The sequence below is a fragment of the Apodemus sylvaticus genome, chromosome 9 (assembly GCF_947179515.1).
Source record: "Apodemus sylvaticus chromosome 9, mApoSyl1.1, whole genome shotgun sequence".
NCBI classification, from domain to species: domain Eukaryota; kingdom Metazoa; phylum Chordata; class Mammalia; order Rodentia; family Muridae; genus Apodemus; species Apodemus sylvaticus.
Window position 1 is genome coordinate 72745764 of NC_067480.1, and position 23949 is coordinate 72769712.

General features: G+C 45.6%; 1 protein-coding gene across 1 annotated transcript in view; it reads right to left on the reverse strand.

The window, feature by feature from the left end:
* Positions 1-2058: 2058 nt before the first annotated feature.
* The window catches only part of Acer1 (alkaline ceramidase 1), a 28379-nt gene continuing 6488 nt past the window's right edge, over positions 2059-23949 (reverse strand). The window contains exons 2-6 of the mRNA XM_052193411.1: positions 6095-6209; positions 5870-6011; positions 5351-5488; positions 2472-2609; positions 2059-2227 (exon numbers count right to left, since the gene is read on the reverse strand). Coding sequence (XP_052049371.1) covers positions 2059-2227; positions 2472-2609; positions 5351-5488; positions 5870-6011; positions 6095-6209 — 702 coding nt within the window. The remainder of the gene's footprint in view (positions 2228-2471; positions 2610-5350; positions 5489-5869; positions 6012-6094; positions 6210-23949) is intronic.

Genomic DNA, 23949 nt, shown 5'->3' on the forward strand with positions numbered 1-23949 from the left:
CTGAGCCTTATCTATGATAGGAAAGTATTCTTGTGTGTTTGAAGCGCTTCATGGAGGGGGCTAGGTGACAGGCCTAGACACAAATTTGTGACACATGTCACATCACCCCCAGATGCAGAATGCCACCCACCTGTGAGTGTGGCCAGACATGGTTAAGCCTGCTTATCACCTCAGTATCCAGGAAGCTGAGGCCAGAAGATTGAGAGGTCTGGGACAGCCTGGTCTAAACAGAAAAGCCTTGTCTTTAAACTTGGAACAGAGACACCTACTGCCTCATACCCTCCTTCTGGGATGAGTTGTGGAGACCCTTCCCTGTTGCTTCAGACCTCACCCCCACCCCAGGCAGTGACAGCCAGCCTGTCCCTCTTCCTTTGTTGTCCCGTGCAGCCAAGGAACTGGGGGGGTTCGCTGTTTTCAAGAAGGGCACCCCATCTTGCCACCTGCGAGGGAAGCCTCTCCCCTATCGTGTGACCCTGTACATCAGCCCTTTCAACACTGTCTTCTTTGGACCATATATCAATGTCTCTGTGTGCACGTGAAGTTAGCATCCATCACCCCTGCCAGAGTGTGGATAGGGGACTCTATATGTCTGCTGAGTGACAAAGAGGTTGGCATCTTATAGGGAAGAGTGAACTGAAAATAAAATCAGGATAGTTCATTTGTGGGTTATTTTATTTATTTTATTTTATGTATGTGAACATTTGCCTGAATGTGTGTCTGAGAACCATGTCTGTGAGGACCCATAGAGGCCAGGAGACGAGGTTGGATCTCCTGGGACTGGAGTTACAGATGGTTATGAATGGCGTGTCACATGGATTCTGGGACTCAAATCTGCGTCCTCTACAAGAGCAGCCAGTGCTCTTAACTGCTGAGCCTCCAGCTCCTTATTTGCACTTTTTACATCTTAAAACTTTTGTCTGTGCACCTGCCACACTGTGTGTGCTACTGCACGTGTGTGAAGGTCAGAAGGCAATGTGTAGGAGTTGGTTCTTGCCTTCTCTCCTCTTTCCATGCAAATTCCAGGGATCAAATTCAGGTCGTCATACTGAGCTGCAAGCCATCAGGGCCGTCTGAACAACCCACACTTGCAACTTTGATTTGTGTAGGTGGATTATGGGAGAGGTGGAATGAGTGGATGGATGTTAGGAGGGAGGTAGATGGAAGGAGGTGGGAAGAGAGGGAGAGAGGGTGGATGGATGGATGGATGGATGGGTTGTTAAAATGGTGAATGGGTGAATGGTTGATAAGTGGGTAGATGAATATTTTCAAGGCTATTCCAAATACTTCACACACATTTAATCAACAGAAATCCCAGGAGGGAATGAAATTTTATTTACAAACAGCATTTGAAACATCACACCCCTCAGGACTATGCAAGTTGAATACTGTGGAGCAGAAAGTCAAGCTTTGGCACGTCTAACTCTGTGTCCTCAGCCATCGTGGAAACCCTTCTCCCACTACCCTTCCCTCTAAGTGACTAGAATGGCTACCATGCTCCCCTCTGACACACCCTGTCCCATGATGTCACCCAGGTTAGCCCTCTATTTTCCTCACTCATGACTCTCATCTTCAACGCCATGCCCTGAGTGCATGTGGTGGTTCAAAGAGGTCTCTATACACATACCTCCCTGTGTGTGGTGGGACCTAGAATGTTCTCTGGATACTCTCCACTTTCCCAGAATACAGTAATGACCCAGTTGCATCTATAACACTCATATACAGTCCCAGATGTGCAAGCTACCAGATAGCAAGCATTATGCTTCAAGCAGGTGCTGCATCAGCCACATACCCATCTACCCACCACATCAGTGGCCATGGAGGAGCTGTGGTCTCATAGGCAGAAGAAGGACACAGGCCAGTCATTCTACATACCAGGCAGCCCCTGACCCTCAGTCACCAAACTAGTACCCTGAGCCACAAGCAAGTCTATCCTGTGCCAACAGAGCAGGGCAAGGAGCACGGGCGGGGGTCCAGCAGGGTGCCTGCTGAAAGCCTTGTCCTGCCCTCAGTGCACAGGAGACTGGGTGGCTGGTCGGAGAGCAGAGATCACAGCCGAGCTCAGCAGTTCTTGTCATTCTCCTGGATCTCCACATACGGTAGCCCAATGAGCCAGCTGTCCCGGGGCCAGTAGTGCACTTTGAGGGTTTTACCTGGCAACTCATACTCTGCATCCACCAGGGCCATGGTCACGATACCATAAGGAAAAGTGATGCTTATGAGGACATGCCTGTGGTTAACAGAGGGTGGGGTAAGAAACCAGGAGATGTCCCAGCTCTACCCAATCTTCTTAGATTCTCATGTATGCTAAGTGGTATCTTTAGGTCCAGGCATCCAGTTGTAACCTCTCCCCACCTCCGTATCCCAGTGTCTGGATCCTGTCCCCCTCCCACCCCTGCACCCCAGACACTCCTCTACAACTCTGGCATCTGAACTCTGACTTGGGTTCTTGGGATCCAAGAGGGGTATTTTACCAAATGCTATGCAGGTAGAAGAAGTGAATCCGCTGCCAGAAACTGCAAAGTACACGGTCACTGATCCAGCTGGTCAGTGCAACGGCCCATAAGATCACAGAAATCCCAATCAGATGCCGAAGATCCCCATTGCTAGTCCTGGGGACAAAGAGAGGGCCCGGGTTGGGGGTGGGTGGTGAGTGGATGGGTAATTGGGTGGGGGACAGGGGAATGGATGGGTGGATGGGCAGATGGATGGACAGGTGGATGGATGGTTGGCTGGTGGGTAGGTAGATGGATGGGAGCTGAGGGGAACATGACTAGGTGGGTTTGTAAGTGGGTGATAGATAGTGGGTAGGTGGGTGGATAAATGGATGATAGATGGAGATGATTGATGAATGCATCTGCACACACGCAGAAGGCAGTGTCTTTAGTGGCTGATGGGAAGTTTATCTATCCAGGAGATGTGTCTCATAGGTTGCGAGAGGGACAAGTGGTGTCTTCAAGAGAACTGGTGTTTGCTGTAAGTTATCTCTTGTGTTAAAAAATATCTTTATCTCCACTCTGTAGGGAAGTAATGGAACCTTTCAGAGTTGGGGCCTAGAACAGGTCTTTCATTCACTTACAATGTATTCTTGAAGAGGATTATAGGAACCCCAGTCCCACCAACCCAAGTCAATAGAGTCAAGCAAGTGGTATGCAAACTACTAAAACCATGAGCCGAAACAAAAGACAAACAACAACAATTAGCCCAAGCCAGGTGCGGAGAGGCACATTTGTTGTTTCAGAACTGGGAGGCAGAGGAAGGAGGATCACTGGTGTTTTGGAGGCCAATCTGAGCTACACATTGAAGCCCTGTTTGAAAAAAGAAAAAAATAGGAAGAAAAAAACTAGAATAATTATTGCTGTCTCTGTCCCTTTTTCATTCTGTCTCTGTTTCTCTGACTCTCTATCTTTGTCTCTCTCTCTTTCTTAAACAACACACACACACACACACACACACACACACACACACACACACACACTATTTCTGCGCATATGTTCCAAGCTTGTTTCAAACTCCTAGGCTAAACTAATCTTCTTTGGCCTCACAAATACTTAGGACTATCCAGGTCTGTGTCCTGTGAGGTCGTGTGGGACTAGTCTTAACTCTGTGCTGTCTCAGCTATGTTACTATAGCAGAAAACTAACAATGGTGCTTATCATGTGCCAATAGTTAATGCTCAACAAGGTCCTAGGGGAGTGGGGGATAGGTTATGTGGGGGGAGTATATAGGTGTGTGTATGTGTGTGTGTGTTTGTGCGAGTGGCATGTGAACCTGTGCACGTAGGAGTGCAATAGAGCAGTACATTTTCTGGTAACCATGACTTGAAACAACTCAAAGCCATAATGTAGGTTCCTGGTCAGCAGAATCAAATCCAGGTCCCCAGGAGAAGAATGTTCTAGAGATGAATGAGGAAGCCGTCCTGTATCAATAGACATACAGCTCTGTCTGCTCACCTCATGATGAAGCCTGGACTCACTTTGGCTAGTGGCTTCCCACTGGCTTGACTGATGATGTCTAGATCACTTTGAGCAATGGCTTCCAGTTGGCTTCACTAATAATTTTCACTTGTACTGCTCTATAGTTCCTGTTGACATGACCAATGCTTCTAACTCGCTTGACCTCTAGTTCCTAGTCACGTTGACTTACAGTTTCTGGCTTCCTGGACCTATGATATCCCATTGTCTTTATAGTTTCTGATTGGTTTTGTTAATGGTTTCCAGTTTCCAGTTTCTTTTTTCTTTTCTTTTCTTCTTTTTTTTTTAAAGATTCATGCATCCATTTTATGTGAGTACACTGTTGCTGTCCTCAGACACACCATCTGATCCCATTGCAGATGGTTGTGAGGCACCATATGATTGCTGGGAACTGAACTCAGGACCTCAGGAAGAGCAGCCAGTGTTCTCAACCTCTGAGCCATCATCTCCCCAGCCCCCTGGTTTCCAGTTTCTTATAATTTCATTGGCTTGACCTTTGGTTTCTGGTTGGACTGGCCGATAGTTTACAGTTTGTGTGAGCGGTACTTTCTAGTCGGTTTCACTTATAGGTTCCATATAGCTTGACCTGTGGATTTCAGCTGCCTCAGACTGTGATGTACAGTCACCTCGACCTCCTGTACACAGTTGGCTTACCTGTGGGTTCCAGTCAGCTTGACCTGTGGTTACTAAAAAGTAAATGGAAAGGACAAGCTCTGGACTGCAAGATGGCTCAGTAGGTAAAGGCGCTTACGGCTAACCTGATAACCCCAGTTGGATGGGTGGAACCCACTCTGTGGTATACAGGTGCTGTGTTGCACATAAATAAAAATAAATTAATATAATGAATGTGTTTGGTTTTTGAGACAGGGTTTCTCTGTGTAGCCCTAGCAGTCCTGGAACTCACTCTGTAGACCAGGCTGGCCTCAAACTCATAGAGATCTCCCAAGAACTGGGATTAAAGGTGTGTACCACCACCACCATTACAGTCTATGTTTTAAAATAATGTTTGTAGACTGATAACTACTCAGAAAGAAGCCTTGCCCTTCCAGTTCACAGGTCAACATGGGGAATAGGTGTCCCCTCCAGGAGACTGGAGTTAGAAATTCTGAACAGTACATATCTCCAAAGAGAAACAGAAGGAAACTCTTAGGCCACTGCAACCGCCACTTGCTTCCTAAAAAGCATTAGCAATTGCTTTTTGTGATGCTGGGAATAGAACCCATATACTAGAACACATTAAGCAGAGGCTTTACACTTGAACACCCAGCCCAGTGGGGGGATTCTAGGCAGAACTCCACCCTGATCATGCCCCCAGCCCATCACTTGGAGATTCTAGCCGGGGCTCCACCCTGACCACGCCTCCATCACATAGCACTCACTTCTTGTACTCTTGACGCACAATGTAGAGGATGTGTATGGCGATGCTGTTGAGGGCGTAGGCATTGACTGTGGGCTTCACGAACGTCAAGAAGGTGCTGATAACAGTGGTCATAATTACCAGGCAGCTGAAGTGGAACCTGAGGGTGGGGCAGGGTGGGAGAGTGTTCCAGAGCTGCTGGAGGATTCAGCAGGGCCACCTGAAAATAGATTCAACAAACCAAGAACCCCGGAGAGTTCATCTGGGCTCAGGAGGAGCCTCTGGGTTTCCTCAGGTCTGCTCAGGGAGGACAGGATTTAAGAGAACCGGGGTGTACCGGGCCGAGATTGCAGAGCCTGAGGTGGGCTAGGAGGATGAAGAGGGGTCAGGGGGCTCAAGAGGCCTGGTAAGGCCAGGCGAGGGGTTCGGAGATGCATGGGGAGTTCAGAAGATGGAGAACAGGTATCCGGGTAAAGATTATGAGGGTTCTTTGTGTTCCTTTAATGCCCCTCCCCACAGGTGATTGGTGTGCCTGTTTTACCTGTTCCCCTTGATGAACTTGGGGAAGTAGCAACGGGGCATCCACACACTGTATCCACTGGCCAACAGCCACAGGATGGAGATCTCATCTAGCAGCTGCCCCAGAAAGCTGAGTGTCATGTGGAAATACATGGAGAAGAGACCTGCAGGAAGGAGAGGCAGCAGAGGCTGTCGGGAGGAGAGACCATCCCAGAAGGCTTCCCCGGCTTCACATACTCCCACCTACCTATGACCATGAAGAGCACTGACACGCCATAGAAACCCCAGGAACGCTTCTGGGCATAAGGATGCATGAGGAACATCATGAGGGGTCCAAAGATGAGGAAGAACACATTGCTGAACTGCAGGAGAAGCAAGAACAGAGCTAGTAAGACAAGAACTGGTGGGCGCTCCTGTCCACCGAGGACTGGTTCCTGAGGGCTCCCTCACTCTGTCCAGGGATGAACGAAGATTTGTCTGTCATTCTCTGATTTTAGATTTTTGTTTGTTTGTTTTGAGACAGGATCTCACTATAAGAGTCTGGCTGTCTTGGAACTCGATGTGTAGACCTGGCCAATCTCAATCTACCTGCCTCTGCCTCCTAAGTGCTGAAGTTAAAGGTGGGTGTGCACCACCGTGCCATGCCTAGCTCTCCCTTCTTTTTTTCTTTTCTTTTCTTTCTTTCTTTTTTTTTTTTTTTTTGGTTTGTTTGTTTGTTTGTTTGTTTGTTTTGAGACAGGGTTTCTCTGTGTAGCCCTGGCTGTCCTGAAACTCACTCTGTAGACCAGAACTCAGAAATACAAAATCCGCCTGCCTCTGCCTCCCAAGTGCTGGGATTACAGGTGTGTGCCACTATGCCCAGCTTTCCTTCATTTTTAAAACTGCTATTCAGCTGGGCGGTGGGGACGCTCGCCTGTAATCCCAGCACTCTGGGAGACAGAGGCAGGCAGATTTCGGATTTCTGAGTTCGAGGCCAGCCTGGTCTACAGAGTGAGCTCCAGGACAGCCAGGGCTACACAGAGAAACCCTGTCTCGAAAAACAAACAAACAAACAAACAAAAAACAAAAAAATAAATAAATAAAAATAAAACTGTTATTCATTAGTATTACTATTATGCGCCTTTAACCCTAGCACTCAGTAGACAAGAGTAGGTTAATCTCTATGAATTCAACCAGCCTTGTCTACATTGAGACTCCCAGGCATCCAGGGCCACATAGTTAGACACACACACACACACACACACACCATTATTATTACTAATGGAATCCTGGAACTTGGACAGGCTGCTTGGAAAAAGCTCCAGCCCTAACCACAACCCCAAACACCCATTTGGGGGAGTCTAGGCAGAAGCTCCATTCCTGACCACACCCCTACCCCTCACTGGGGGATTCTAGGCAGGGGTTCTATCTCCAAGCCTGTCCTTCCGCTCCCCCACCGACCCTGGCCATCTATGGGCCATTCCTAAATCCTCAGTAGACCCCACATTCCACCCATTAGTCTATTGGTTCTTTCATTTACTCAATGAGGGGAGTGTGGACGGCCTACTAAATATTTTCCACATGTTCTCCCTCATTTTCTTCTTAGAGGAAAATTCTAAATTTGTGGGCTCTGTAATTATGGACTAAAAATATTCAGGACAGAGCTGAAGAAATGGCTCAGTGGTTACAGAGCACTGGCTGCTCTTCCAGAGATCCTGAGTTCAGTTCACAGCAACCACGTGCTGGCTCACAACCATCTGTAATAGGATCCAATGCCCTCTCCTGGTGTGTCTGAAGATAGCGACAGTGTAGTCACATACATAAAACAAACAAATAAATACATCTTTAAGAACACTATTCAGGACAGGCATAGTGAGGTAAGCCTTTAATCCCAGCACTCAGGAGGCAGAGACAGATGGATCTCTGAGTCTGAGGCCAGCCTAAGCTACAGAGACCCCTTTTCAAAAACTGAAATATGCTGGGTATAGTGGTGCAAACCGTTAACTCTATCACTTGGGAGATAGAGGCATAACTCTGTGAGTTCAAGGTCAGCCTGGTCTACAAAGCAAGTTGCAGGACAGTCAGGACTACACAGAAAAACCCTGTCTTGGAAAAACAAAAACAAAACAAAATTAAACACACACACACACACACACCAGTAAGCACTCAGTATGGTGATACACATAATCTCCAGTCGTGTATTTCTGATCTCCAGTCCTGCTCTGGAGGCTGAAGCAGGACTGTCAGGAGTTCCAAGCCGTACTGGGCATTAGTGTAAGACCCAGTCTCCAACGGAGAAACAAGGGAAACAGGGCAATACCCATGCACACAACATTCATCTGGCCGCAGTATTCTGTCTGAAGAACATAGAAAGACTATGGGGGGATTCCACAGGTTCTAAACTAAAATTGCGCCATTGTATAAAGGGGGCTGGCTGCCAGGCCTGATGACCTGGATTCGATCCCTAGAACCTGCATGGTGAAAGGAGAACTGGTTCCCACAAGTTGTCTTCGGATGCTCCTCCCACTACATGCACCCCCCCCCCAATACCAAAATAAACTCTTAAATTGCTTTGGCGAAGTATTTTATCACAATCACATGACAGGTAGGTAGCTATACAAATTTCCGACTACCCTCCCTACTTCTTCACCCTCAGCTAAGCCACGATGTGTCTTGGTCGGTCCTGGAGGAAGTAAATCCTAGAGAGGAACAGCCCCTCAGTCATGCTGGTTTGAGTCTCTGCTTTCTTCTATGGTAGCAAACATACTTGTCAGGTTTCCTCGCAGCCACACACGGCCATGTGACTCAGCTTTAGCCAATGAGATACCGTGTAACCATCGTTGTATTTCTAAAGGTTTCTGCATTCTTTCCCTTCCTCCACTTCCCTCCCATCCCCATTCCTCTCTCTCTTTACTTCCTTTCTCTGTGAGACAGGGTCTCCCTTTGCAGCTCAGTTTGGTCTTGAGCGAGGTGAGCCTTCTGACTCAGTTTCCTGAGTGCAGATGTTTCAGATGTGCACCACCCTGTAAATGGGAATGACCGCAGAAAGTCGGAACAGGGGCTGGCAAGAAGGCTCAGCAGTTGAAGGTTTTACCGCAGAGGCCGTAGACCCCAGTAGACCCCCCAATTCAGTTCCTGGGACCTCACGTGGGAGAGGAGGAAAACTGAAAGCAGCCCTCCAGATTCCGTGCTGCGGTGCATGTGAGTGGGAGAAACATGTATATGAATGAGTAAGGAGGGAATTAAGCAGTGTTTTTGTTCTGTTTTCCTTCGAGTTGTGAGACAGCGCAAGGCTGCCAACATGCCTTGCTGAACCGAGTGATTTGATGATGTTTTTCAGTCACAAAGATCCTTCAGTTCTAGTCCCATCTAGAACCAAGAGGTGGCACATCAGTTAAGAGCACTCCCTGCAGAGATTTGGCCAGCATCCGCATGGCCATTCGAAACTATCTTTAACTCCAGTTTCAGGGAATCAGATGCCCTCTTCTGGACTCTGCAGGCAGTGCATGCATGTGGAGCATATAACATACATTTGGGCAAAACACTCATATACATAAAATAAATTAAATACACCTAGAAAAATTAAAATGATCGACTTCCAGACTACATGTGGGGGTGTGGCCCATGCCTTCCCCCATGCTCTCCACCTCCTCCTGGTGAGCCAGGGTCCCTCCCTGGCCCTCTCTATCTCCCCTAGATTCCTGGCCTGTGAACTCTCAGGATCCACCGTCTCCACTCTGCCAATGCTGAGGTTTTGTGTGTGCTCAGCAATGCCCACCTCTTTATGCAGCTGCTGGGGATTTGAACTTAGGCCCAAAGGCTTGAAGAGTATTCCTATCTCCTGAGCCATCTTGGCAGCTGTGGGTGTGTTATTGAGTCACGATTAATGGGTGTGAGAGCCAATCCTGCACAGTTTAGTCCCAGAAACTCCCCCGGGGTCATGAGGGAATGAAGAAAAGACAGACACACAGACACAGAAAAGCTGGGATCAGGTGGCCCACGCTCTCTGCTGGAGACCTGCCCACAAGTGCCACCAATACATTCCGAGCATGAATGTTATTCATTGAAATGGAGGAGATCAATTCATTGAAATTGGCTTGGGGCACACAGCTGAGCAAGGTGGTTGAAATGATCCCCAGGGAGGTCTCTGTAAGGGAGTGGTCTCAGGCTGTGGACACCTCAAAGGAGGAAGCTATGTGTTGTGATTTGAATATGCTTGGCCTATAGGGAGTGGCACTATTGGGTGTCGCCTTGTTGGAGTAGGTGTGCCCTTGTTGAAGGAAGTGTGTCACTTTGGGGTGGGCTTTAAGACCCTCCTCCTAGCTGCCAGGAAGACATTTTTCTTCTGGCTGCCTTCAGATCAAGATGTAGAACTCTCAGCTCCTTCCGTACCATGCCTGCCTGGTACAGGCCGTGCTTCCTGCCTTGATGATAATAGACTGAACCTCTGGACCTGTAAGTGAGCCCTAATTAAATCTTGTCCTTTATAAGAGTGGCCTTGGTCATGGTGTCTCTTCTCAGCCATAGAAACCCTAACTAAGGCACTGTGGTTGCTAATTTTTCATACACTGTCATCATCCACACCAGACCAGCTCTGCCAGTTCCCTGGGCCTCACGCCTGAAAGCTTTGCCACTTCCTTGGGTGTGAAGCATTGTGGTCCTTGAAATGGCTGTGGTCATGTCAGCCACACACAATTTCTCATGGCTTCTCTGATCCTCATGCTTGGGGTTTGACGTGGCCTGGGCTTTAATCCCTGCCACCTTGTTCACTACCATAAGGCTCTGGAGTGACATTTGGTTCCCCACATCCATATCTGACCTGTGAACTAGGCACAGTTACCTCCCTGGCACTGTTCACCCAGATGCCAGGTTAAGAAGTGCCACTCCTTATTGGCTGTCAGTTTAAGAATACCTACTGCTGGGCAGTGGTGGCACATGCCTTTAATCCCAGCACTTGGGAGGGAGAGGCAGGCAGATTTCTGAGTTCGAGGCCAGCCTGGTCTACAGAGTGAGTTCCAGGACAGCCAGGGCTACACAGAGAAATGCTGTCTTGAAAAACCAGAACAAAAAACAAAAAACAAAGAACACCTACGGTGCCTGTGGGAATGGCCTGTAATCCCAGGTACTGCAGAGGCCCAGGCAGGAGAATCAACCTTAAGGGCTGCATTGGAGGCTCCAGAGACAGCTTAGTGCATAAAGGGCCATGTATGAGTGCCTGAGTTCAGTACCCCAGAATTCATGTAAACCTAGGTGCAGCACTGTGCAGCTGGAATCCGGTCTCTTGTGGAGAGGTGAGATGTGGAGACAGGACGGGCCAGCCTGGTGTGCTCTCTGGGGATACTCTCCTTGTGCAGTGTGTAAAGGTTGAATTTATATTATTCACATATTGATTTCTGTACCTGCAGATAGCTGTGCACTGTCGGGACATTGGTATTGTTATTCTAATTAATCATCACCTGCACCGTATTTTGTAAACATCATCCCCATCCCCTTCTGATTGGTTTAATAAAGAGCCGATGGATTATAACTGGGCAGGGGAGGAAAGGCTGGGCCTTCAGGTAGAGATAGGAGCTCAGGAAAGAATCAGGCGAGAGGTATGACGGACATGGAGGAAGGAACAGGTTCCAGGACTGAAGGAGATGGAACAGGCCGCGTGGCGGAACGTAGATTAGAATTATATGAGCTAATGTGGAGCAAAGACAGAGCTAACAGGCCTGAGCATTCATAAATAAATATAAGTCTCATTGTTGGCAGCTGGTGGGTCAAGACAGTCCAGCAATATTCGGTGCCCAAGGTAGGGCTAGAAATCCAAACTTAGGCAAATTAGACTTTAGACCAAGTCAGGCACAGAAGCCTGAAAAGGTGGGTTCCTTAGCAACCCAGGAAGCCAGTGTGTGAGGGAACAGGCACAGTGTGTGAGAGGAGGGAGAGTAGAGACCTGGCTCCTCTAAGAGGCCCTGCTGGGTGTAGAGCTGGAATCGGAGCTTCAGCGCACCTCACAGACACACAGGGGACCGTGCAGCACCCAGATGTTGGAACTATGGAGAGCCAAACCCGTCAGCAGTGTGCATGCCTCGTGTGGCCCCGCTGTCCCGTCTACCTGCAGGCTTCTGCCCATGGGAAACACCCCTGGAGACCACAGCCCAGTTCAAGTCTGCCATACCCTGGTGTCTGGTACAGCTGATGGCACCACCTTCCTGGAGCTGGGGCAGGTTGGTGCGGCTGCCAACAGATGCCCATGGGCAAAGCCTGCAGCCCTGTGCTAGCTGAGCGGCAGAAGGAGCCGCAGACCCAGAGGAGGGCAGAAGGGACATTTCCCAGAGCTGCAGTGTGACTAAGAAGGCCCAAACTAATGAACTAGTAAGGTATTAAATTTGAAAACAGTAAAATAAAAAAACTGCATATAAAAAGAAACAGAAGGAAATAATGAGTTTGAAAATAATAAAATAAAGCTTCCAAATGAAGGAGAGATTAAAAAGAAAATATTTTCTGTGTTAAAAAAATGGAAAACAATGATAGAGAGCACTAGATTCTGTACGATTTTGCTTTGATTATCAGCATAGAAATAAATATACTTTCAGTAATTACTATAATTTTATATATCCTCTTTAATCCAGATCAGATTTGGGGGCTGGAGAGATGACTCAGCAGTTCTTCCAAAGGTCCTGAGTTCAAATCCCAGCAACCGCTTAGTGGCTCACAACCATCCGTAACGAGATTTGACGCCCTCTTCTGGTGTGTCTGAAGACAGCGACAGTGTACTTACATATAATAATAAATAAATTCTTAGGCTGAAGCGAGCAGGGGTCCTGAATTCAAATTCCCAGCAACCACACAATGGCTCACAATCATCAGTATAGATACAGTGTATTCATATACATAAAATAAATAAATAAATCTTAAAAAAGAAGGATCAGATTTTAAAACATAATTAGATAAGGAAAGAGCTGAAAGATTCATGTTAAGTTACAAACAGTATAACAAAAATTAGACAATCCTTTGAATCATAATTTTCAGGTAAGGCCGATCTAAAATCTACAGTGCCACCTTGTCACAAGACTGAAAACTGGCAGTTCAAATCCCTTAAGAAACCTAAAATGACTTTTCCAACTATGATTATGGAATCAGATGCAGATGAGAGACATGTACAAGGTTATTAAGAATTTGAGTGATGGCCCACAGAGGCATTAGACTTAAAGAGATTTAAAGAAACAGTAGCAACCTGTGGCTTACACTCACCATGTGTAATGCAGATAGTTAATAATTGAACCACACAAAAGTCACATAATTACAAAAGGTTGGAGAGATTTGATAGCAGCCATCTTAGAGCACCGCCCTCGACTACAATGGCTAACGTGAGAAAGATGAAGCTTCAGTTATGGAGTAATGAAACAGGACTAGAGGCATTGATATTGTCCAGGATCAGTACTAGGGCCGGGCAGTGGTGGCGCATGCCGTAATCCCAGCACTTGGGAGGCAGAGGCAGGCGGATTTCTGAGTTCAAGGCCAGCCTGGAGAAACCTATGAAAAGGAGAATAAAACTTTGTCAAGGACTGGAGAGATGGCTCAGCGGTTAAGAGCATTGACTGCTCTTTTTTTTTTTTCTTTTTTTTTTTTTCTTTTTTTTGATTTGGTTTTTTCAAGACAGGGTTTCTCTGTGCAGCCCTGGCTGTCCTGGAACTCACTCTGTAGACCAGGCTGAACTCAGAAATCCACCTGCCTCTGCCTCCCAGAGTGCTGGGATTACAAGCATGCGCCACCACCGCCCAACCACTGACTGCTCTTCTGAAGGTCCTGAGTTCAAAAATCCCAGCAACCACATGGTGGTTCACAACCATCTGTAATGGGATCTGATGCCCTCTTCTGGTGTGTCTGATGACAGCTACAGTGTAATAAATGAATAAATAAATAAATAAATAAATAAATCTTAAAACAAAAACAAAAACGTTGTCAATTAGCAGGAATAGACCCGGCACAGGTTATAGTGTTTTATACTAATGCTGAAATTACCTCATTATGGGTAATCAATGACAACTGACAAAGAGCTTGCAGCGATCTTTTTTGGAAGAAATTAATAGATACCCTAAAAGCAATAGGCTTCAGTTTATCAAAAGAACTAATTGGATTATCCCTCATATAGTGAGAGGAACACCAATGTCTAAAGCTCCTACCTTTTATACAGATACCAATAAATCAAGAATTTCAGGTTATAAGTAAGAAAATATAAGCAGGTGCCACCGCAGCCCGCAGCTCACTAACGCCAGCGCCGCCTCTGGCTTGCGGAGCTCCAGCCAAAGGAGAAGGGAGAAGCGGGGTAAATGAGGAGGAGCCCATACCAAGGCTGGTACAAAGCAGACTGCCCACTGCCCGACTGCCCGCAAATCAACCGGTGGTAAAGCATTTAGGAAACAACTGGCTACAAAAGCCGCTCGCAAGAGTGCGCCCTCTACTGGAGGAGTGAAGAAACCGCATCGTTACAGGCCGGGTACTGTGGCACTCCCGTGAAATCGGACGCTATCGGAAGTCTAAGAACTTCTGATTCGCAAGTTCTCCTTTCAGCGTCTGGTGCGAGAAATTGCTCGGGACTTTAAAACAGATCTGCGCTTCCAGAGTGCAGCTATTTGTGCTTTGCAGGAGGCAAGTGAGGCCTATCTGGGTGGCCTTTTTTGAAGATACCAACCTGTGTGCTATCCATGCCAAACGTGTAACAATCATGCCAAAAAAATATCCAGCTAGCATCCCGCATACTCAGAGAACGTGCTTAAGAGTCCCCTAAGGCCGGGCGGTGGTGGCGCACGCCTGTAATCGCAGCACTCTGGGAAGCAGAGGCAGGCAAATTTCTGAGTTCAAGGCCAGCCTGGTCTACAGAGTGAGTTCCAGGACAGCCAGGGCTACACAGAGAAATCCTGTCTCGAAAAGCAAAACAAAACAAAAAACAAAACAAAACAAAAAAACCAAAAGAGTCCACTAAGAGGGAAAGCATTTCATTCTCAAAAATTTTTTTTTCCTATTCTTCCTGCTATGAATGTTAGATATTTTTTCATAGGGTCAAAGGTACCTAAGTATATGATTGCGAGTGGAAACATAGGGGACAGAATCAGGTATAGGCGGTTTCTGCACGTTCGTTTGTGTGTGGATTTTTAATATAAATGCAAGATGTAAAGCATTAACGCAAGCAAACTGTTTCAGTGAACACATTTCAACAGTTCAACTTTATAACAATTATAAATAAACCTGCTAAAATTTTCTTGGCAATACCAGCATTTGGATTTTTTTTTTAATAAGTAAATTTCTTATTGATGGCAACTAAATGGTGTTGGTAGCATTTTTATCATACAGTAGATTCCATCCATTCACTATACTTTTCTAACTGAGTTGTCCTACATGCAAGTACGTGTTTCTAATGTTGTCTGTCTTCTGTGCTGTTCCTGTAAGTTTGCTATTAAAATACATTAAACTACAATATATATGCAAATGAATGCAAAGTCCACAGGCTTCAGTTCAGAAGTCAGAACTATATGCTATTCTGGTTCTGTTAGATTGTCCAGAACCTCTTAAAATAGCTACTGATTCTTAATATGAAGAGAGAGTGGTTTTGCATATAGAAACTGCTGGACTTATTTTAGATGATTCAGAATTAACTTTGTTGTTTATACAAGTTGAAATTCAAAACAGAGATCACCCAATACAGATAACTCACACTCTGTCTCATACAGTTAGGGACTAGGAAATGAGAGCATATACCAGAGTATTATCAGGAAAAGCCGGGCAGCGGTGGCGGACGCCTGTAATCCCAGCACTCTGGGAGGCAGAGGCAGGCAGATTTCTGAGTTCGAGGCCAGCCTGGTCTACAGAGTGAGTTCCAGGACAGCCAGGGCTATACAGAGAAACCCTGTCTCAAAAAAAATATATTAACAGAAAATGTTTAGAGGCTTCAAATCGCATAAAAGTCATGTAAGCAGTAGAGTTTAAAGAATTTTTTTCCTATAACTTGGCAACAAGCAAAGGAAATTATAAAAAATTGTACTTCTTGTTTTTTGGATATTCAAGCTCTGTTACCTGCTAAAGTAACCCTAAAGACACCCAAAGAAATAAAACTTGGAAAATGGATGTCTTTCATTTTGCAGAGTTTGGAAAACTAAAGTATGTAATCAGACAATTGATACCTATTCAGGATTCCAATGGGCTTCTGCCTTAAGTTCCAAAAAGACTGACTCTGTGGTAGCTATATTAGGAATGCCTTTAAAGATTAAAACTGATAATGTATATATATCCAGCATATGTATCCAGTAAAATGCAAAAGTTCTTTAAATGTAACATAAAACATGTTACTTGTATACCTTACACCCTAAGGACAAGCAATCATAGAGAGACCTAACAGGACTTTAAAGGAAATGCTCATTAAGCAGAAAGGGGATATGAGGTCTCCCAGAGATAAATTAAATAATGCTTTATTGACTTTAAATTTTTCAAATGTCAATGAGACAGGTAGCACTGCTGCTGAAAAACACTGGATTTTAGCTAGAGCTGCTAGATTAAAGCAGCCCATATCTTATAAGGATATGTTAATTTCAGAATATAAGTCAGGAAATGTGTTGCATTGAGGGGAGAGGTTATATCTTTGTTTTAATAGGAAATGAAAAGCTATGGATTCCTTCAAAATTAATAAAGATTAGATCTGACCCAGGAAGTCCTCTTGAAAATTTTGGTTGCAGGCATGAAGGAAAAAACCAAGATGAACAGCAAAACAGGTGCCGTGAATGCTGATCCCGCTAGATGGGGACAGCTCAGACACTGGCTGAGACATGTCTGCACAGCCAATAAACCTTGTTGACTACAGAGTCCTTGGGACTTATTGTTACATGCTGTCCTTGGAGATGGATGGAGATTTATATTACAATTTTGTTATGCAGTCCAAATGGACTTCTAAAGTTTGATTCCCTTCCTGCTTAAAGGAAGAGCAGAGAATCACTTCTATCTGGTATGTGCGCACCACACAGTCTATGCAGGTGTTAGTACAGAAATGTATATTACCTTTTAAAAGTTTGTGTGTTTTCAGAATAAAGGACCAGACATCAGTGAAGATAAGACAAATATCCCAGGTAATCCAGCCTCACAGATTGCCTCAGTAGCTGTTTCCTCAAACATCTGCATGCAGAACAACTTTAAAGTGACTAGCTTAATTGGTCCAGCCTCGCAGACTGTTCCAGCCAGGACTTCGGTTAAGCTCTGCCCTTTCCCATCGCACAACGATTGGTTGGCAAACGATACAGCTAGCTCTCCCAGGACTTGGCCATTATTCCAGTTTTCATAGGGCTCCCCCAAAAGTTGCTGTTCCCTCCAGATAGCAGGAAGCAATTTTAAGAAGACACACCCATTGCTAAAAGGTGGGGTGGGTGGTTTTAGTCAATCAGTGGGTGACAGATGTTTTCATCATTTAAGGAGGTTGATCACAAGTTGTTAATGGTCTTGGTCAGGGAGAAAACAAAGTAAAGAAGGTTGGATTTGCCGGGCGGTGGTGGTACACGCCAGTAATCCCAGCAATTGGGAGGCAGAGGCAGGTGGATTTCTGAGTTCGAGGCCATCCTGGTCTACAGAGTGAGTTCCAGGACAGCCAGGGCTACACAGAGAAACCCTGCCTCAAAAAAAAAAAAAAAAAAAAAAAAAAAAAAAAAAGGTTGGATTCATGGATCTCTTTGTCTTTTCTCTTTCTGTCCTGCGCAGGGTTAGAGGAAGAGGAGAGGGGGTGGAAAGGAAAGGGGGTTTAGGAATGACAAGATGAAAGGGTCGATTATTAAATCTACTTTTACACTAAAAGAAACTATGACTCTCAGATATTTTTCATTGGAATGACATTCAATTTGTATATTGATGCAAATTTAAGGTTAGTTTTTGTTACATCATATTGTACACACATCTCAACTCTTGTTTAAGGTGTTGTACCTCTGCAACTCATTTAAAAATGTAAAGTCCTAGTCCTTGAAAGCTAAAATTATGAACTGTTAAGGATAATTAAGAAATGAAAGTTAGTAGTCAGTCCGTCAAACTTGTGGTCCTGTTAGGTTGTACTTTAGTTTATTGCAAAAAATAAGCTTTATTTGGCTTCCTGTACATGCTTCAAAATTAAGCAGATGGTAGATAGCTGGAAGCAAGCAATGTTTTCCTATCTAGATGTATTTTAGACAAGTAGATGGTCTTCAGAAACTTCAGAGATGTAAAGAATTTAGATGCTTTAATAACATAAGGCTTTTCATGACACTGAGACAAATGTGCTGTGGCAAAGCTGGACCAAAAAAAAAATGTCCTTGCTTACATGCTATCTAGACTGTGGACAAGCATGACACGGACTGGGAAGTCAACTGGCAAACTGCCAAGACAAAGTAGGCCAGTCCTTCTGTCAAATATTCTGAGCCAGTAAGCTGAAGATGGTTGTTCCAACATCACAGAGGAGTCTTGGTGACCGTCCAGGCAACCAGCTGTCTGTCATTTCTGTAGTTTTGGAAGCCGCTGGCTCTGCACGTCCTGTTTACTCAGGTGGTGTTTATCCTGATGTCTCTGATAGGGTTGAAGACTAGATATTTATAGTCTCATATTAAGCTTCAGTCGTTTAGGGCTTAAGAAAATTATTTAAGGGTCTAAAAGACGGTTATACTTTAATAAATACAAGTTATCATAGAAAGTGATTCAGGTACAGAACTTTGGACTCACCAAGATAGGCTAAATAGTAGAGTACTTTCTCCAAAGTTGCTGAATATACATGGACTGGACATTGTGAATGTAACGCTTATCTGATAGTTTTCATACTTGTTCTTATTGTGTATAGTTTATTGATGTTAAAGAAAGACTCATTGGACAAAAACAGAGAGATGTTGGGATGATCCTCTTGTGCACTGTGTAAAGGTTGTCTTTGTGTTATTCAAATGTTGATTTTTGTACCTGAGTTGGATTCCCCAGAGCCCACAATATAGGAGAAAAGTGACTTTCATAAGATGCCCTCTCAGAGCACATATACACACACGCACAACACACAAATTAAATGAGTAAGTGTAATATACCCATGTTCATGTACACAAATGGGTTACAAAGTAAGAAAAAATGATCTAAAGATGTTAAGAGACTGGGAAGACGAGGGGACGGATCCACAGGAGTGGGAGACAGTCAAGTGAGGATGAAGGGCGCTCTGATCAGAATATGCTGATACACCATAGCATGAAAGTGCTATGGCGGAGCCCATTGCGACAGATAGTTGACATCTGCTACAAAAAGCAAGGCTGAGGCATTCTGCAGAGGAGAGAAATACACCTTGAAACACGCAGCGCTAAATGGAATGTTTCCATCAAATCCCTCACCTCAGGGATGAGGGAACCCCACAGAAGAGGAGGCAGAAAGAGGGTAAGAACCAGAGGTAGGACACCAAGAACCCAAGACTCTTGAATCAACATGATCAAAGCTCGCATGAACTCAGTGTGAAGCAGTATGCACAGAGCCTGCATTGCTTCTCACCGGGTCATGTATATATGTATGTATGTATATATGCATATATACACACATACATGCATATATATCATGACTTCCAGTTTAGTGGTTTTGTAGAACTCCTGTGTGTGTGAATGAGGGGCTCTCTAATTCTTGTGCATTGGGCTATTTTCCTTTTGTTAGTTTGTCTTGTCTAGCTTTGATGGGATAGTTTTTGTTTTATCTTTTTGTTTGACTGGTTTGGTTTGGTTTTTTTCAAGACAAAGTTTTTTTCTATAGTCCAAGCTGGCCTCGACTTCATGAAGATGCGCCTACCTCTGCCTTCTGAGTGCTCAGATTAAAGGTGTGTGCCACCACTGCCTGCCTTTTTTATATTATTATATTTTATTTTGTTATAGCTTTTAAAAATGAGTGAATGAATGAATGAATGAATGAAAAAACCTGGCCACTGGTGCAAATGTCGGCAAATGTCACTTATACCTGGTGGGAGAGAGAAAATCGGTTTTCTCAAGTGAAGTGACACTTGGTTTATTAACCATGCCAGGATAGGTCTTAGGTTCTGGAGTAGCTGACCAATATATAACAGACTCCACAGTTTCCGCCCCCCCCCCCCCACTTTGGATTTGGTTTTTTCGAGACAGGGTTTCTCTGTGTAGCCCTGGCTGTCCTGGAGCTCACTCTGTAGACCAGGCTGGCCTCGAACTTAGAAATCCACCTGCCGCTGCCTCCCAAGTGCTGGAATTAAAGATGTGTGCCACCACCGCCCGGCTTCGTGTGTTTTTATTTGGTTACTGTTTGATGTTTTAATTTGTTTGGGGGTGGTATTTAATTTTGTTTCTTGGCTTGGGGAGGTTGTTCTTGTACTGGGGTCTTATTTTCATTTTTTTGAGAAAGCACTTAAACATTGGGTGGGTAAGAGAGGGGAAAGAACTGGAAGAATCTTGACGAGAGAAAGAAAGTGATCAAAATATATTTAAATTTAAAAATTGTAACAGGAGCCTGAGGAAAAGGAGGTCCAGTGAGCGACAGGCCCAAGGTGGGGCCCAGCGCAAGGGGAGGCCCCGAGGCTGGAGACTATAACAGAAGCTATGAAGCACTCACAAAAAGGGACCTCTCATGACTGCCCTCTGAAGACCCAACAGTCAGATGAAAGAACCAGATGCAGATATTTTTACTCAACCAGTGGACAGAAGCTGCTGGCCCCTGTGGTGGAATTAGGGAAAGGCTGGAAGAAGCTGAGGAGGAGGGAGACCAGCAGTCTCAATGAACCTGGACCGCTGAGATCTCTCAGACACTGGACCACCAACCAGGCAGCATGCACCAGCTGATGTGAGGCCCCCAACACATACAGCAGAGGACTGCCGGGTCCGGGTGCAGTCAGAAAAGATGGACCTAACCCTCAAGAGACTGGAGGCCCCAGGGAGTTTAGAGTTCTGGTGGGGTGGGGTGGGGGTGGGGGTGGGGATGGGGACATCCTTGTGGAGACAGGAGGGTGGGGAGGAGGTATGGGATGGAGAACAGTCAAAGGGTGGACTGGAAGAGGATTAAAATCTGGAATGTAAAAAAATTTAAAAATGTTTTTAGTAATATTTAAAATTAACAACAAGGCCAGGTATGGTAGAGCATGACTTTAGTCCCAGCATTCAAGAGGTAGGAGCAGGTACATGCTGTGAGGCAGCCAGGATTATAGGCCAGTCTCAGGCTAATCTGCTCCCACTGCTGTGATAAATACCATGAGAAGAGCAGCTTGGAGAGGCTGTATTTCATCCTCACAGTCTATCGTGAGGGAAGTGAGGGCATGACCTCTAGACAGGAGCCTGGAGGCAGGAGCTGATGCGGAGGCCAGGGAGGGTGATTTCACCCCATGCCTTGCTCAGCCTGCACCCTTGAGGTGGGCTGAGTCCTCCTACATAAAACATCAATCCGACAATGCCCCACAGCTTGCCTACAGACTGACTAATCTGAGGGAGGAATTTTCTCAATTGAAGTTCTGTCTTTGCAGATGACCCTAGCTTTTGTCAAACCCACAAAGACTTTGTCTTAAAAAAGAGAAAGAAGGGGCTGGAGAGGTGGCTCAGTGGTTAAGAGCACTGACTGCCTTTCCAAAGGTCCTGAGTTCAATTCCCAGCAACCACATAGTGGCTCACAACCATCTGCAATGTGATATGATGCCCTCTTCTGGTGTGTCTAAAGACAGTAACAGTGTACTCACATAAAATAAAATATCTTAAAAAAAAGAGAGAGAAAGAAAATAAAACAAACAAAAAGATAAAACTTGCTTGGATTACATACCAATACCTCATTTAAAAATAGAAGTTGTTAAAAAAGACTTTAGAGCATGTCTCACAAGTTGAGTCCCTGCCTAGACCCCCCTGAGGACCTGGCAGGGTGTAGCCAGGGGTGGGGACCTGCATAGAATCCCCTGCGAGGGTCTGGAGGTGTGGTCAAGTGTGCAATCCCTCCACCCCTATTGTCTTTGAGTGAGGAGAGAGGTTCAAGACTCCAGAAGACCCTTTGGCCTTGAAGAATTACTGAGTTTCATAGCCAGTACTGTAAGCCAATAAACATTCACCATTCACCATAACAAACACCACTTGCCTATCATTAGGCATCTGGAGGAGACAAGGAGAGGCAGTGGGAGAACCTATTGGGCCTACTGAGTCAGGGACTATCTCTGGAGCCACACCCACTCCCTTTCTGCTCATTGCTTATCTTCTGCTCTTCACTGTCTGCCCCTGTCATCTCCCACTGGTTACCCGACTCTGTGCTCCAAGGTTGGGGTGGAGTGCCTGGAGGCAGTTCCCGCTGCAGGACTAGACATACCTGTAGGAATTAATCATCCACGTGGTGGTTAAACACTGGCAACCTCCCGGCTTAGTTGTTAAGCAAGAAGAGCTTTGAGGGGTTGAAGAGATGGCTCCCGACTGCTCTTCCAGAGGTCTTGAGTTTAATCCCCAGCAGCCACATGTTGGCTCAACCATCTGTAATGGGATCTGATGCCCTCTTCTGGAGTGTCTGAAGACAGCGACAGTGTACTCACATATAATAAATAAATAAATCGAAGAAGAAGAAGAAGAAGAAGAAGAAGAAGAAGAAGAAGAAGAGGAAGAGGAAGAGGAAGAGGAAGAGGAAGAGGAAGAGGCTTGAGCCAGGCCCCTGAGTATTTTTTTGCTGTGTGACCCTGGGCAAGGAACCAAATCTCTCTGAGCCTTGTTAGAATTTCCATCACAGGCCGGGCGGTGGTGGCGCACGCCTGTAATCCCAGCACTCTGGGAGGCAGAGGCAGGCGGATTTCTGAGTTCGAGGCCAGCCTGGTCTAAAGAGTGAGTTCCAGGACAGCCAGGGCTACACAGAGAAACCCTGTCTCGAAAAAAAAAAAAAAAACAAATCCCAAAAAAAAAAAAAAAAAAAAGAATTTCCATCATGATAGAATATGGTATGAGTGTGTATTCTCAAGACTCAGAACCCGAGGCTAGAGAATTACCAGTTCCAGGCCAGCTGAGTCTATGTAGCAAAACTAGAAAACCCAAGGAGGTGGGAAAGAGTAGCTACTTCAAAGGAAGTTTATGAGGCTTATAATTAAATATAGTCTTAAAAAGTATTAATAAATGTCAACGTTAATAACTATTATGTTTGCTGTGTTTGTTGTGGGAACAGCTTCGCATCTTTCTTTCATTTGTTAATCAGCGGTGGCAAGGGGGTGGCATGACATTCCTGCAGAGGTCAGCGACCAACCTGCAGGAGTCAGCTCTCCACCGTGTGCGTCCCGAGGACCAAACTCAAGTCGTCAGGCTTAGCTGCAAGCCCCTTTCCTGAGTCCTAACACTTGCTTCCTAGGACCTGCCCTGAGCTAGAAGTTTGTTCTGTCCTGTCTTTTTGTTTTGTCTTGTTGAGATGGGTTCTCACTGTATAGCTCTAGCTGCTCTAGAACTCACTCTATAGACCAGGCTGGCACTGAACTCACAAAGATCCACCTGCCTCGGCCTTCTGAGTGCTAGGATTAAGGAGTGCACCACCATACCTGGCCAGATGCAGTGACTTTAAACTGGTTATGTTGGCACACTGGTCACCACAGCACAGAAGGTCAAGGTCATCCCTTGCTAAACAGTGAGTTTGAGACTGGTATCTGCTACATAAGACCTATCTCAACCCAAAAGTTCATTCATTCACTCAAGGACAGAGAATGAGGAAGTTCACCTGTCCCACTGAAGATCCCTGCCTGGCTTCTTGCACCCTTGACAACAGCTGTATCAGTCTCCTTCTAAACACCAGACCCACCCAAAGAACGATTTTCTGTCTCTTTTGGTACCCCTCTGTGTCCCAAAGCCCAAAACAAGCAGCTGCTTTGTCCTTCCTTGGCTCATAAAGAAGATAAGGAGATTATTGTCCATTTACTTGGACTTCTCCATCCATCCCAGAAGCCCAGCAGGGCAGAGGTCACCAACTGACAGAGATCCAGGGAGGCTGTTCAGATGGCTTAGTCAGTAAAGCCCTTGTCTTGTGAGTGTGAGGACTGGGTTAAAATTCTAATAACCTACTCTAAAATGCCAGGTAGGGCCAAATGGTGGTGGTTCACACCTTTAATCCCAGCACCCCTGGGAGGCAGAGGCAGGCAGATCTCTGGGCCAGCCTGATCTAGAGAGGTCC